The 16566-nt window shown below is 41.4% G+C and overlaps 1 protein-coding gene and 1 pseudogene across 4 annotated transcripts in view; both read right to left on the reverse strand.

The window, feature by feature from the left end:
- The window catches only part of CCDC149 (coiled-coil domain containing 149), a 94919-nt gene that overhangs the window by 40219 nt on the left and 38134 nt on the right, over positions 1-16566 (reverse strand). For all 4 annotated transcript variants that reach the window (XM_056555764.1, XM_056555754.1, XM_056555783.1 and 1 more), the window contains exons 4-6: positions 15362-15469; positions 13259-13375; positions 3290-3462 (exon numbers count right to left, since the gene is read on the reverse strand). In XM_056555764.1, coding sequence (XP_056411739.1) covers positions 3290-3462; positions 13259-13375; positions 15362-15469 — 398 coding nt within the window. The remainder of the gene's footprint in view (positions 1-3289; positions 3463-13258; positions 13376-15361; positions 15470-16566) is intronic.
- LOC130345411 (U6 spliceosomal RNA) lies at positions 3896-3994 on the reverse strand (annotated as a pseudogene).

Here is a 16566-nt window from a genome sequence, read left to right on the forward strand (position 1 = left end):
TCCGATGGGAAACTATTATTATATATTTTTTTTTTATCAACTGGTGCTAGAAAGTTAAACAGATTTGTAAACTACTTCTATTAAAAGGTCTTAATCCTCCCAGTACTTATCAGCTGTTGTATGCTGAAGAGGAAGTTGTGAAGTTTTTTTCAGTCAGACCACAGTGCTCTCTGCTGACACCATTGTCCGTCTCAGGAACTGTCCAGAGTAGGAGCAAATCCCAATAGCAAACCTATTCTGTTCTGGACAGTTCCTGAGAGAGACAGAGGTGTCAGCAGAGAGCACTGTGGTCAGACAGAAAAGAACTACACAACTTCATCTGTAGTATACAGCAGCTGATAAGTACTGGAAGGATCTGTTTATCCACTAGCACCAGTTGATTTAAATATATATTTTTTTAAGGTACCCCTTTAAAGGAGTAGTCCAGTGGTGAACAACTTATCCCCTATCCTAAGAATATGGATAAGTTGCAGATCACGGGGGGTCTGACCACTGGGGCCCCCCGCAATCTCCTGTACGGGTTCCCGACAGCCCGCGGGAAGGGGGCGTGTCAACCTCCGCACGAAGCGGCGGCCGACATGCCCCCTCAATACAACTCTATGGCAGAGCCGGAGCGCTGCCTTTGGCAATCTCCGGCTCTGCCATAGCGATGCATTGAGGGGGCATGTCGGCCACCGCTTCGTGCAGTGGTCGACACCCGCTATCTGGCCGGAGAGCCTGGCCCCCGTACAGAGAGATCACAGGGGGCCCCTGCAGTCGTACCCCCCGCAATCTCAAACTTATCCCCTATCCTTAGTTGTTCACCACTGGAATACCCCTTTAATGACATACATTTCCCATCACAGGCCCACTCAGCCAATTAGTGGCATAGGCTGGAAACTTCTGTGGTCACTCATTGGCTAAGAAAGCTTCTCAAACCCTGAAGTGCTGCACAGTAGGGACTGAAGCTCCATGATATCAAGGGTGGCAGAAGAGCAAGATAGGTGTTTTTTTTTTTTTTTTTCATTTACCACCAATTTGAGCATAATTATATGAAAAAAAAACAATTGCTGCATGGATAACCACTGAACATCTTTCATACAATATACATTTACAGGTATTCCTACAACAGTGAAGCTGACCAAACATATTAGACATGTGTTGGCTTAACCTACCAACGTTAGCAGGTCACCTGACCTCTTATGTGTATGGGGTCCTCATAATTATGCCCTAAGGACAGATGTCGGTAAAGAGAAAGATTGGGTATGTTGGATTGGATTGTCTATTGGGGACTGCTTCAGTTGGTGCTGGCCGCACTTGGAATCTCTAGACGGGAATATTTCCAGCAAGTTTAGCATGCTAGTGTATAAGAGGTGTGACAACTTGGGGGTTACTCGCTCACAGGGATCGCCATCTCCAGGGTCTGAGATGTTGGAACACCACATATTGCAGTCCAAACACAGCAATGTTCGTTCTGAACTGGCCTCAGCCAGCTTTATTCTTCATCAACAACAGATATCAGTAACACTGTGAACATAACAAAAAACATAGGAATACTAGGCTGAGCTCTAATGTAGGACAGCGTCCATTACTGTAAACATCTCACCAAGACTTGGAACACCTGGCTCCCAAAGGCATGGCCAAGTCTATGTCTCCTTACCCTGGAAGCCATGAAAACGCTAAGGCCCCATTCACACAGCAGAATCCAGTGGTAAAATTCAGCAAAAAAATTCAGCTGCAACAGAGTCCCACTGTTTTCAAGGGATTCTGCAGCACTGTGAACATGGCAAAATTTCCACGCTGGGAACATCTGGTGAGGACATTTAAATATAGGCCTCTGCAGAAAATACTGACATGTCAATTCTTTCTATGGAATCCGCTCAGAAATGCATTGCCGTCTATGGAGACAACACATTTCTGAGCAGTCCTAGTACCAAATGACTAGTCAGCGCCCACTGCCCACGAAATGCCTGCACAAATTCTGCCATGTGAACAGGGCCCAATAGAGCTACAGCAGGTGGTTCCATTTTGAGTATAATCAGCTCTAGGGTGGAAGGGAATTAAGCTGGAGCAGAAGCTGCTCTTATCTCCCCAACTCCAGCTCTTATTTTGGGATTTTAGACCCAACCGTAACAGGAGAAATGCCTTTTTTTCTTCATTTCACTAGCACACCCATGCCACTTCAGCAGCCATACGGTCACAGGGGGATCAAGAGAGAAAGCTGTTGGCCAACAGCTATCTTATGTGTATGGCCAGCTTAAAGGAAGTATGTTCGCTTAATCTGCTGCTAAGAGCTGTGACACTGTTACATAGCTGGTAGAGAATAAAATCAAACTCACCTTTCAATCTTTAAAATAGCTTTTTTTTCATTTCTTAGCCAAGTGTCAAGGAATCGGAGCAGAGCTGCTCAAGTGCCACCACCTGGCAAACCTCTTCCCGGGCCTCACCTCCCAGCACCTCCTTGATTAATGTACAAACTCCGGCATGTTAGTGAAGGAGGGGGTGGGAGTTGAGGGCAAGAGAGAAGGTGTGCCAGGCTGTGGCACTTGAGCAGCACGGCCCTGCCTCCTTGACATTTGGCTGAGAATTAGAAAGGTGATTTTATAAATTTGGCAGCTACCTTCAACTCCAGAAAGGAACCATTTGCTTTTATACCTTAATAACTTTCCAGAGGTGTCGGCAGATCTTTGTAGCAAATACAGCTGACAGATTCCCCAAGTGAATAACAGGATATGTCATCCTTTAGTCCAACTTCAAAGACGCCCCCAACCCTCAAGGTGCCACAGTGCTGGCTGAATGCTGCAGCTCCTTCACCGATTCATCATGGACACCTATGTCTCTGGATACCTGTTGCAGTTCTGCAGCTTCCTGCACAGTGGGGGATGGGAGTGCCAGAGGTCAAACCCCCAGCGGTCATAACATTATGGCATATCCTAGCGTGATATGTCATAACATTACTACATAGAAATACCCATTCACTGCAGCTAACCTGCTAAAAGTAACAAACATATTGTAGAAAATAAAAAAATGAATGAGATGCTCAATTTAGAACTACATAATGATGTGATTCCAAAAACTAAGTAAAGAGGATAGAAAACAGAAACAGAAAAGTAATATGTGGTTTAACAGCCCCATTGCCTGTGACAACACTAACTCCCACTAAACATATGCTGGAATTAATGGAGCATATGGTCAGCCATATGACTGTGCATTTTATATTTTTGTCGCTGTCTCAACACTGTGAGAAACACGTATCTGTCTTTAGTACAGTCATTTGCTTTACAGTCCACGATCTCTGAAGAAGACCCACCTGTTCTCCATGCACAAAGCATCAATGTCTATGATTCTCTTCTCATGACCACCTAGGACATGGTTAAGTTCTTGGTTCAACCTCTCAGATTTATCTTGGAAAAATGATCGCTCCTGCTTCACGTCCTCTAGTTCATCCAGGGATGCTCGGAGGTCATGCTCAAGGCTTTCAATCTGCACACACAAAAAAAAAAAGAACAATATATATATATATATATATATATATATATATATATATATTCCCAAGCTGTTCTTATTTCCACAAGTCAGTCTTACTGTAGTTGTCAGGCTCTGAAATGGATTGAGGCTTTGAGAGAAAAGGACATGGCCTTTACTGTGAAATTACATTATGATCAGAGCCATAACTTGTCATAGGTTTGCCCTTTGAAATCCTGGGCAATACCTACATACGGTAGGAAAATAGAGACCTCATAGGAAATATAGAAGTTTTTTTTTTTTTTTTGTCATAAATATGTTCCAACACATTTAATACTTGGTACCACTGCAAAAACCTGTGAAATTAATTGTGTTGTCCTATAGGGGAGACAAAAGAAATTAATCTCAAGAAGTACATAACAACTATAATAGGTTTTGGAAACCTGAAGTCTAAAATATAAAAGGTTTTACTATTTTTTATGTCATCTTTGCTATGGTAATCTTCCTTGTATTGTCCCAATTTTAGTGTGCATGCTGCCAAAGTTAGCACACATTGTGTAATGCCTTATCTCCCCTGCGGAGGCACTGTGTTAAAATTGAATACTTTCTGCTGGATTCCCTCACAGATTAATCCCGGTTTACTAGCAGGACAACCTGCAATCTGCTCAATTTCATGGTACTCTGCTAACAAAAAGGGGTTAATGTAGAGCATTAGATACCCTCACCTGTTCTGTAGCGATATGAACAATAAATATCTTGTTATGAAAAGATATTTCAAATTACCATGGCAGATCAGACAAAGCACGCAACATGAGAAGATAATATTGAAAAGCTAATTCTGTTTATCAGTAAGATTTATTTCTAAGCTTTCCACCCACAAATGTTCTCCCAAACAGAACACTTATTCTGCAATTAGACTCTCGGCTTTTTTGACAAGGTAAATTAACTATCCATTAGAAAACAACAGAATGCTGACATCAAGTGGCCAAGTAGTCAACAAGAATAACAAATTCCTAGTTTGCTTCAAGAATAGTTTTTACAATGACAAAAGTTATCAAGACTTTTTTTTTATTAAAATACACATGCACAAACATACAGGTGTTGGTCAAAATAACTAGAACACTGGAATATCTTGAGCCCACCAGAACATATTCTTGGGGCCCACTCTTCAGCCCCGCACCTGAGACGGCATTGCTAGGACATCTTCACACAAGCAATAACTGCATTAAAGGGGTTCTCCGCTGGAAAACATTTTCTTTTGAATCAACTGGTGCCAGAAAGTTAAAGAGATTTGTAAATTACTTCTATTAAAAAATCCCAATCCTTCTAGTACTTTTTAGATCATGTATACTACAGAGGAAGTTCTTTTCTTTTTTAATTTCCTTTCTGTCTGACCACAGTTTGCTGTCTCCTACTCTGGACAATTCCTAAAATGGACAGAGGTGTCAGTAGAGAGCACTGTGGTCAGACAGAAAGGAAATTCAAAAAGAAAAGAACTTCCTTTGTAGTATATAGCAGCTGATAAGTACTGAAAGGATGAGGATTTTTTAATAGAAGTAATTTACAAATCTGTTTATTTTTCTGGCTCCAGTTGATTTAAAAGAAAATGTTTTCCAGTGGAGTACCCCTTTAATAACCCTGGCCAGTTACCGTGTCACAAACTACTCAGGTTTCACTTAACCCAAAAACAGGAGCCGAATGTTGGACTTAGGAAAAAAGTTTTCACTCCGACTACATCCCACTTCTTCTAAGAGTTGGTTAGGCTCAATAGAAGCCACCTGATAGACCTCTGTAAAAAGAAGGCTTGGTCTCTCAGGAAAGGGTTCCCAATGTACAGGGTGGGCTATTTATATGGATACACCTTAATAAAATGGGAATGGTTGGTGATATTAACTTCCTGTTTTTGGCACATTAGTATATGTGAGGGGGGAAACTTTTCAAGATGAGTGGTGACCATGGTGGCCATTTTGAAGTCGGCCATTTTGAATCCAACTTTTTTGTTTTTTCAATAGGAAGAGGGTCATGTGATACATCAAACTTATTGGGAATTTCACAAGAAAAACAATGATGTGCTTGGTTTTAACGTAACTTTATTCTTTCATGAGTTTTTTACAAGTTTCTGACCACTTATAAAATGTGTTCAATGTGCTGCCCATTGTGTTGGATTGTCAATGCAACCCTCTTCTCCCACTCTTCACATACTGATAGCAACAGCGTAGGAGAAATGCGTGCACAGGCTTCCAGTATCCGTTGTTTCAGGTGCTGCAGAATGGGCAAAACAAAAATTGGAAAGGGACCCTCAGTTTACACACAAGATTTTGTTCAGTGATGAGGCAAACTTTTAAGTGAATGGTGAAGTTAACAAACAAAACCACCGCTATTGGTCTGACACTAACCCACATTGGATAGATACCTCCAAGACTGTTGGAACACAAAAATTGATGGTATGGTGTGGTATGTGGGGTACAAAGATAGTGGGGCCATTCTTCATCAATGGAAACCTCAAGGCCACTGGATATGCGAAATCGCTACATGATGATGTGTTTCCCTCTTTATGCACTGAAGCTGGCACGTGCCCTGAGTTTTTTCAGCTAGATGTTGCACCACCACATTATGGGTGTCAGGCCCGAGCATTCCTAGATGAACAGTTTCCTGGAAAGTGGATTGGTCGTTGTGGGCCAGTAGAATGTCCCCCAAGGTCTCCCGATCTGACCCCCTTAGACTTTTATCTTTGGGGTCATCTGAAGGCAATTGTCTATGCTGTGAAGATACGAGATGTGCAGCACCTGAAACTACGGACACTGGAAGCCTGTGCTAGCATTTCTCCTGCGGTGTTGCTATCAGTGTGTGAAGAGTGGGAGAAGAGGGTTGCATTGATAATCCAACACAATGGGCAGAACATTGAACACATTTTATAAGGGGTCAGAAACTTGTAAAAAACTCATGAAAGAATAAAAAGTTACGTTCAAACCAAGCACATCATTGTTTTTCTTGTGAAATTCCCAATAAGTTTGATGTGTCCCATGACCCTCTTCCTATTGAAAAAACAAAAGTTGGATTCAAAATGGCCGACTTCAAAATGGCCGCCATGGTCACCACCCATCTTGAAAAGTCCCCCCCCTCACATATACTAATGTGCCACAAACAGGAAGTTAATATCACCAACCATTCCCATTTTATTAAGGTGTATCCATATTAATGGCCCACCCTGTGGAGTGACCAGACATCCCAAATTCCATTCAATCCCCAGAGGACACTGTATCTGAACATACTGTGTCCCCAGATCCAGGGTTGCTCCCCAGAAACAGTCTGTTTCAGCAGGGGCGTACTGGCCGGTTGATCACTTAGGTCCTGGTCCAAGTGCCGCCTCCACACCGTCAACTGTTGGAAATTTATGAAAGCAGTCTACTTAAATCAGATTACTTACATAAATGTTGCAAGTCCAGTCCATTTCCATGTTAGGGGCTCTGGCCACTGACTCCTTAGTGCAGCCTGCAAGCTGCCGCAGGGGCCATCTGCGAGCTGGTGTCTTATCAGTCACTTTACAAAAACTGACTAAACGCTACATCATGAAGTGCACATCCTGCACAAACCAGGCATCCGGATCTTTTCGGCAAACAGCATGCGGAAGGATCTGCCTATATAGATGTCTATATACTTTAAGAGCAGCAGTGACGCCCCTGACGTCACCGACATGTTCCTGCTCTGGCTAAATCCTGGTCCTCACATGGAGGTGTTCCACAGAACTTGCACAGCACTGGTAACTAGAGAATCCAGTGAGCCCCCTTACCTCAGATTTATAGAATTTCATTGTTGTGAAGGTAAGTGGGGAATTTCCAGCTCTGTATTACAGGAACAGTGCTTTAATACCTATAGACATATACTGTATTGTGCATGCTTGGGACCCCAAAAGCCCTGATAAACTGCAAACTGCCTCCCCTAATCCATATGTGCTATGCATATAGAGATAATTATTGGCTAGTACCGTTATTCCTGTCTTGAATCAGCTGAAGCTATACCCCCCAACATTGCTATGCACGTTAGATATTAAAATTCTTTATACTAATATTCCTACACATGAAGGGATAGCGGCTGTTGAGGAAGAATTGATGAAAGACTCTACACTTTGTAATTCCAAAATTGCTTTTATAGTGAATCTGCTGGAGATAGTCCTACAAAAAAATTATTTTAGATTTGGGAATGATTTTTATTTACAAACGCAGGGGACTTCGATAGGGTCCCCTGTCACAACAAGTGTAGCTAATATTTTCATGTATAAGTTTGAAGAAGCATTTGTGCATTCTTTTGCAGTATGTTCTTAAGTGGACTCGATACGTGGATGACGTTTTTGTATTATGGGCAGGTTCTTATGAACAGCTCAGTGAGTATGTACAATTACTGAATAGTTTTCACCTGCTTATCGAGTTCACTATAGAAGCACATCACCAGCAGATCCACTATTTAGATGTCGAAATATACAAGAACGGGACAAAATTGGAATCTACATTATATAAATAAGAAGCAGATAGAAATAATGTACTGCTGAGACAGAGTCAGCACGCACAACAAACATTCAATGGAATTCCGAAAGGACAATTTATAAGAGCAAGGCGAATATGTAGTAAAGATGAGGATTATGTGAAAAATAAAGAATTGCTAATGCAGTAATTTGTGGAACGTGGTTATGAAGAGAAAGTAATAAGGAGAGTAGGAGAGGAAGTCCAAAAAATACAGAGAGAAAAATTAAGACAAAAGGAAGGGAAAAATAAAAAAGGAAAAGTAGAGAGAAAGTTTTCTTTCATGTCTACATACGATTGCCATGCACAATTAATTAAGAGGACTGTAAATAAATACTGGGGACTGTTACGTGCTGACCCTAAATATGGAAAAAGGTTTGAAAAATCGCCAAGATTTATTTACAAGAAAGGTAAATCATTGGCCAATTTTTTGGTTCGTGCAGACAGGAAAGAAAAACGAAAAACCAAACAGTCATACGTGCAAAAAAGAAAGGAACATTCCCATGTTTGGGTTGTCAAAATTGTAACAGCATTATAAAAATTGATGTGATCTGTCACCCATTAAAAGGCTCTAAAATTCCTATAAAAGGCTGGTACAATTGCAACTCCAAGCATGTAGTTTACATGTTAAAATGTCCTTGTGGACAAGTTTACGTGGGGCAAACGATGAGAAATGTGAAATGCCGGATTAACAAACATCAGTGTGCAATCGGGAACATGAAAAGTAATGGAGGTAAAAGTCAGATAGAAACAGGGAATAAGGGAATAAATTTGGAGAAACAGGAGTAGCAAAGCATTTCTGTGAGTTTGGTCATCAAGTAAGTGAATTACGCTGGTTGGTAATAAAAGAGATAGAAGGTGACTAGGAAGAGAAAATTAAAAGAAAATTATTACAACGAGAAGTGTATTGGATAGAAACCCTTAATTTGCTGAGCCCAGATGGGCTCAACGAATTGTGCAATTTTTCACTTTTTCTGTAAGTCGTGATTAATATCTGACTAAATATTGCTGCAATGGAATTATTTTAATTATGAAGCATGCATGTGCCTATGTTTTAATACGAAATCTCTCATTTCAGAAATGAGCTCTCGCGAGAGATGAATGCTTTGTAATGGGTGCACGATAGGGTCACTTGAGAAAGGGGGCGTGTCCTCCGAAACGTCAGAAGTGTCCGGCAAACACTCACCTGTTTACCCCTGCATGAGAGGAAGGAGGATCAGCTCAGTTATGCCTGTGGAAGGGTGAAATTTTATCGGCTGCTGGATCCGGACTGTCGGACGTTTATTAGTGAGCACTGTGGGTGGAGATTTCTCCGATTATGTAACAAGAAGTTGAAACTACTAAAGCATTTTCTGAAAACGCATACATTCGTTAAGTGTGAATTACTTCTTATACTCAATACCCCCCTGCCCCCCTCAAACCCCCGCCATGTTGAGCAAAATTTAATGGTTCTGCCGCTCTCCTTTTGTAAAAAAAAAAATTATATGTCCCCAGATTTCATTTTAAAAGTGTGGTCACCTTATCCCAGTGTAGAACACAGGCTAGGTCAGGCCTTAGGGAGATGCAGCCTGGAGGGAAACCCAAGTCTTGTGAGACAGGCCAGGCAGATAGTGCTATAAAGCAATAGGCTCTAAACTAATAGTTCGGGACGCTGTCCTGTAATAGTTAGCGCTCAGCCGAGCAGGTTTTCTTTTTGTTGTATGCACATATGGATGCCAACAGTTTAAAACAAACATTGCTGTATATGGACTGCAATTTATGGTGTGCCAACAGACGGTGGAGATGGTGGTCGCCATGATTGAGTAAGTGAGCAAGTTTGCCACAACACAGTGAACCCTCAACTTACAATGGCCTCAACATACAATAGTTTCGACATACAATGGTCTTTTCTGGACCATTGTAACTTGAAACCAGACTCAACATACAATGTTACAGACAGTCCAGATCTGTGAAACATGTTAATGGCTGGAAGATCTGATCAATCAGAATGGATATTCACTGATAAAACCCCTTTATTAGCGCGTGCACTGTAGTACTGAAGTGCATGCACTGAATTCCTGTCTGGTAGCGCCCCCTACAGTACAGGGAGGTATTACAGGTTGAGTACTACTCTTAACCTATGTCACAGCTCTATTTTACTTTTTTAGGAAATTGCGTGTACTGTACAGGACCCTGAAGAAACTCCTGTCCTCTACATAGACCATTGTTTCCCAACCAGGGCGCCTCCAGCTGTTGCAAAACTACAACTCCCAGCATGCCTGGACAGCCGAAGGCTGTCCGGGTATGCTGGGAGTTGTAGTTTTGCAACAGCTGGAGGCGCCCTGGTTGGGAAACACTGACACAGACAGTGATTTACGGCTTCTTCAGAACCAATTACATGGTTTCCATAGAGTTATGGACTCAACATACAATGGTTTCAACATACAATGGTCGCCCTGGAACCAATTAATATTGTAACTTGAGGGAGCACTGTATGTATATATATATATATATATATATATATATATATATATATATATATATGAAAAATGAATTGTGAGTAAGTGAGCATGTTTGACACTATACTATATACCTCTAAATAGGCCATACAGTTACCAAATAACACCAGTATACGAGGAGGAATATTATCACCATACATACAGTGGGGCAAAAAATGATTTAGTCAGCCACTAGAGATGAGCGAAGTTAGTGATTCGATTCGTCACAAACTTCTTGGCTCAGCAGTTGCTAACCTGCATCAATTAGTTCAGCTTTCAGGTGCTTCGGTGGGCTGGAAAAGGTGGATACAGTCCTAGGAGGTTCTCTCTCATCAGCCACCAGTTGTGCAAGTTCTCTCACTTAAAAAGATTAGAGGCCTGTAATTTTCATCATAAGTATACCTCAGCTATGAGAGACATAATGAGAAAAAAAAAAACATAAAATCACATTCTCTGATTTTTAAAGAATTTTTTCGCAAATAATGGTGGAAAATAAGTATTTGGTCAACAACAAAAGTTTATCTCAATACTTTGTTATATACCCTTTGTTGGCAATGACAGAGGTCAAACATGTTCTGTAAGTCTTCACAAGGTTTTTTTTTTGTTTTTTTTTACACACTGTCGCTGGTATTTTGGCCCATTCCTCCATGCAGATCTCCTCTAGAGCAGTGATGTTTTCAGGCTGTCGCTGGGCCACACGGACTTTCAACTCCCTCCAAAGTTTTTCTATGGAGTTGAGATCTGGAGACTGGCTAGGCCATTTTAGGACCTTGAAATGCTTCTTACAAAGCCACTTCTTTATTGCCCGAGCGGTGTCTTTGTGATCTCACGATACATGGCCCCATTCATTCTTTCCTTTACACGGAAGAGTCTCCTTTGTCCAGGTAACGAGTGGAGGACAAAGGAGACTCTTAAAGAAGAAGTTACAATTGTGTGAGAGCCAGAAATCTTGCTTGTTTGTAGGTGACCAAATACTTATTTTCCACCATAATTTGCAAATGAATTCTTTAAACATCAGACAATGTGATTTTATGGATTTTGTTCCTCATTCTGTCTCTCATAGTTGGGGTATACCTATGATGAAAATGACAGGCCTCTCTCATCTTTTTAAGTGGGAGAACTTGCACAATAGGTGGCTGACTAAGTACTTTTTTGCCTCACTGTATTACCATGATACTGTTACTGATCAAATCCTGTATACCAAGACCAATAATATCAGTTTACAATGGGGGGGAAAACACCACCACACCATAACTACATTTACCACCACATATTCCTACCACACCGATATAAAATAAAATCCACTATACAAAGACCAATATTCTTCCCATATTAAGGTAGATGTACACAGGCTCTGCAGACCATATGACCAAGTGTTTGAATTGCAATTACATCTATAGAGGGAGCGAATCACAGGTGATTGCTTCTTTGATCAGTCACTCACTATTCCTATTTTTCTCCATCAGGCTCGGGGTATCATGAAGACTTCTCCTGGCCACAACATGTCTCTGCAGAATCTGACGAAATAACATTTAAGGCTTTTCCCTCCAGCAACATCCATGTCTGTATACTGCCAATCTTTGCCCACTTTGTGCCCCCATATACTGTAGTAGTTCGGCTCCATCTGTGTCCCCATATAGTGCTTAATGTCTCTCTGTGCCCCTATATAGTGGATAGGCTTCCTATGTGCCACTATATGGTGGTTAGGCTCCCTTTGTGGCACCATATAGTATAAGGCCCACTCTGTGCCCTCATATAGTATTAAGCCTACTCTGTGCCCCAATATAGAAGTTATGTCCCCTCTGTGCCACCAAATGCATGGTACAGTGATGCTGTCTGCACCGGAAGTCCCTGGCTGCCTGTTCTGAGTCACTTTTTAAACTGTGTGCGCATCTTACTCTTTAAACTGTGTGTCAGTCCTTACATAGTCCTAAGAGGATGATTGTTAATGCTCGCCTGTTAGGGGCATCTGTGACCTGAGTAACTGAGTTGAAGGGTATTTTGAGGACTTTTTGTTTCCTTGATCACATCTCAGTATGCAAAGACTGGCAAAACAGCTGCAGACAGAAGTAGCTGTGATCAAAAATCAAAGCTTGATGCAAGAGACAGCAGTGGTAGAGTAGTGGATGCATGGAATAGCCTTCCTGCAGAAGTGGTCGCTGCAAATACAGTGAAGGCGTTAAAACATGCATGGGATAAGCATAAGGCTATCCTCCATATAAGATAGGGCCAGGGACTATTGATAGGATTCAGATTATTGGGCAGACTAGATGGGCCAAATGGTTCTTATCTGCCGACACATTCTATGTTTCTATAAGAGAACATCAGCACACTGTTGCCAAAAAACACAAAAATGCTAGTACCCTTTTACCAATATATATTTTTTTAGTTTTTACAAATGTCTTGCCATCCTTTGCATACTGAGATTGGATCAAGTAAACCACAGACCTTAACACACCATCAACTAAGCTACTCGGGACACAGATGCCCCTACCAGGCGCACACATCATTCCGTCAGGTATGATATATCATACTCCTAAGTAATAAACAGGTTTTTGTAATATCATACATATAGTATGGCCTACTGATGTAACAAAAGCACAGATTCCTCTGAAAGGATGAACATATTTGAGTCTAGGATCCGGATAAGGAACGTCTGCTGCAGAACTTTTAGTGTGAATTATGCAGCAGAATCCCATTGGAAAACAAGAGGAGGATGCTGCACCATAATTTCAGAGCTTAATTCTGCTTGGAAAATACATAGTGTGAATGGACCCTTAATAAAAATGCAATATTTTCCATATTTCTTTATACATTTACCTGCTCTCTAGCTTTTTCCAGCTGCAGCACAAGGTCTTCACGTTCATGGGGTGCAAAATGGCGGACTCCAACCTCGTCATCTCCGAGTCTTTGCTTGGCAATTGTCATTCTCAAAAGCTGCAGAGAGACAGGAGCGCAAAATTACTGAAAAAATATTACATGTTATTTCTGTTCAGTCCTATTCATTTAGCTTGTGATGATGGCATATGTGGTCAGGTATATGTACAGGTCTAGCATTCATGTAGCATTCATGTGCATTACAGTAATAAGTATAATGATGATTGAAAATTCTATGACGTGCCGGTACTTGCAAGAAATAAGAGCCAACTGATCCCATAACTTCTGCCATCATGTATATATTAAAAAAGAGAGTCATAAAATGCCACCAAAAGTGGAAATCACATGACAGTAAGTAGATGCCACGCCCCCTCCCTTGAACTTGCATTGAGGGGGTGTGGTGTGACATCACGAAGGGGTGGGGCTATCACATCACAAGCTCCCGCCTCCGGCTCCAGTGTTCGGAACTGTTTGTTCTAAACGCTGAGCAACGGAGTAACCCTTTAAAGGCAATATTACATTACTGCAGTAGTTCAGGAGATTAGACAAAGTAGACTATTTTCCCACGTTTATTTGGGTGGTGGGTTTGACTAGTGTGCATCTTATTTATCAAGAAGGTGCAGCGGGATGATGAATTTTGTGGAGCTCTGCTGTGGCGGGGAAAGTTCTACCACATACACTTTTTCTAGACGCTTGTGAGTGAGGGAAGGAAACACTTTCCCGGGTCCTGAATTTGGCAGATTAAGTGTTTTAACTTACTTTCACAGAGCTGCCGGGACATTTTTACTTGCATTTTAGAAGGTACAATCAAATTTGATTGTGGTGTCTAAGGGGTTAAAACCGGGCATCACCGTGATCGGTGATATCTGGCATTAGAGATGAGTCCTGGTGGCAGATAGCCACCAGGACCACCCAGCTAGGACACCCTGAGCTCGTGTCATAGAAGGGGAATGGGACACTGTCGTCCACAAGGGGTTAAAGGTTGAATTGTGGAAGGTAGAAATTATTCTCACACCTATTGGTAGGCGGTGTAGCTTTGCGCCTAAAAAAAACTACCTTTGCACACAAAATAACGACTTTTGACAAAAGTCGCAAATGATAAATTGCTGCATGGTCAAAGAAAAAGTTCTACAGGTAGGAAAAAAAGAGTAAAACTGTCTATATCAAAAGACGTGTCGCTAAATATGCTGCTTGCGCCTGAACTGCGCCAAAACAGACAAAAAATGCTCTCAAAAGCAATGATAAATCTCCCCCTTAAATTTTACAATAGGTTTCTTTTTCAAGTGTATAATAAATGAATGTGTATTTTTAAATTCATATTTTTATTTTACTACCTTTCTCTTTTCTTTCATGCTTTCTTTTGGCTGCAAACTGTCTGCTCTGTTCTCTTTATTGGCCCACTTCCCATAGAATACATCCTGTAACATACTTATCTTTTTGCTGTATACTCTAGCTGGGAATTCAGCAAACTCCATCTCCCTCCCACTACATTTTCTTGACTATGACCCCGGCCACTACACCCACAGGAGCCTTTAATCTAGTGGCAGAGGGATATAGGTGGCTGAGTTCATAGCCAGAGTGTACAGCAGAAATAAGAAGTACATTATAGGATGTTCGTTAAACAGAAAGAGAGGCAATGAAGACAACAAAGCAGAAGAAAAGCATGGAAGACCAAAGAAAGGTAGTAAAATAACTTCAGAATCCCTATAGTGGGAGATGGAGTAAGTTTAGGGATTTTAGTGGGTCCACTATGGATTCTTATAAGGGGGTCAGTGGTATGACAGCTATCCTTCAAATAAACTCATTCTTGAGTGAAAATCAAGTTACTCACTATATCACCAGACTGGACTTCTCATCCTAACAATAAAGCACATATGGTAGAAATATCATCTTTGTGCCCTAATCTCCATTCAGTAGATAAGACAATACACAGTTTTGTAGAAAGAGGCTTAGCTCTTATTAGTGAGACATTGAACAGACAGCTTCAGATACAACACATCCGCAGCACAAGCTGTACCCCACAGACAGCACATAATAATCCATCACCTTGTTGTCTCCCTGGACTTCTCCCAGTCGCTGCTGCAGTTCTTTCATCTCGACTTCCAGCTTTTTGCTTCTTTCCCGAGCTTCCCCCAGCAGCTGCGCCAGGTTTGCCTACAAAAGTGCAAAAGTTAATCTTCCGTCCAGTGCCAAAACAGAGAATCAATGACTTCTACTCATACAAAGAAAACAAAAAGTTTGGGAAAGAAGGATGACAACCAATATGGCCTTCATCCTAAAGTATGTATACATAGGATACCTTGTTTAGCTAAAAACTATCTTGCCCAACCTACCCATAAATCGTGCATGATTGCTATTTTTATTTCATTGAGGAGCAAGACAAGTTGCTGCCGGATAGCTCTGACAGCGGCTTTTTCTACAAGCAGAACTAATGATTCAACATACATACGTTTTATAGTTCTTCCGACATCTTACATCAGTGATAAGTCAAGAGGAGGCCCAGGTACATGATATAGAACATTGTTGGAATCTTCCAGTATTTAAAGGGGTACTCCTGCATTTATAAATGTTATCTATTAATTATTATGTGTCTGATCACAGGGAGTCTGACCTCTGGGACCCTCCTCGATCTCCAAACAGGGCCCCAAATCCCCAAATGGCATGGATCGTGGGGTCAGCATGCGCTCTATGCATTCTCTATGAGAGTGCCAGAGATACACGAGTACTATACTATATCTCCGGTGCTCCTATAAAGAATGCATGTAAAGCTTGGGGATTTGGCGCCCGGTTATGGAGATCGCAGGGGTCACAATGGTTGGACCCCACCATTATCACACATATCCCCTAACCTGTGGATAGGGGATCCGTTTTTTTAAAGCAGGAGAACCCCTTTAAGCAATGTATATGGGCAGCGAACCTCAGTGAGAGTATGTTTACACTGGACTAAAACGCTGCATATTTTCTGTACATTTGTTTTGAATGTGATGCAGATATGTTGCAGATTTGCTACAGATTTTCCTAATTAATTCCAATAGGGAAGTCAAATTCTGCAACATTCTGCACCAAGTCTATAAGCAACGTCGAACTCTGCAGCATTAAAGTCTCGTGTGAACATACCCTTGGAGCACTGTGGTCAGACAGAAAATAAATTAAAAAAGAAAAGAACTACCAGTGGAGCATACAGCAGCTGATAAGTACTGGAAGGATTAAGATTTTTAAAGGGTTTCTACCGTGCTGACAACTTATCCCCT

Source organism: Hyla sarda, chromosome 1, assembly GCF_029499605.1.
Source record: "Hyla sarda isolate aHylSar1 chromosome 1, aHylSar1.hap1, whole genome shotgun sequence".
Taxonomy (NCBI): domain Eukaryota; kingdom Metazoa; phylum Chordata; class Amphibia; order Anura; family Hylidae; genus Hyla; species Hyla sarda.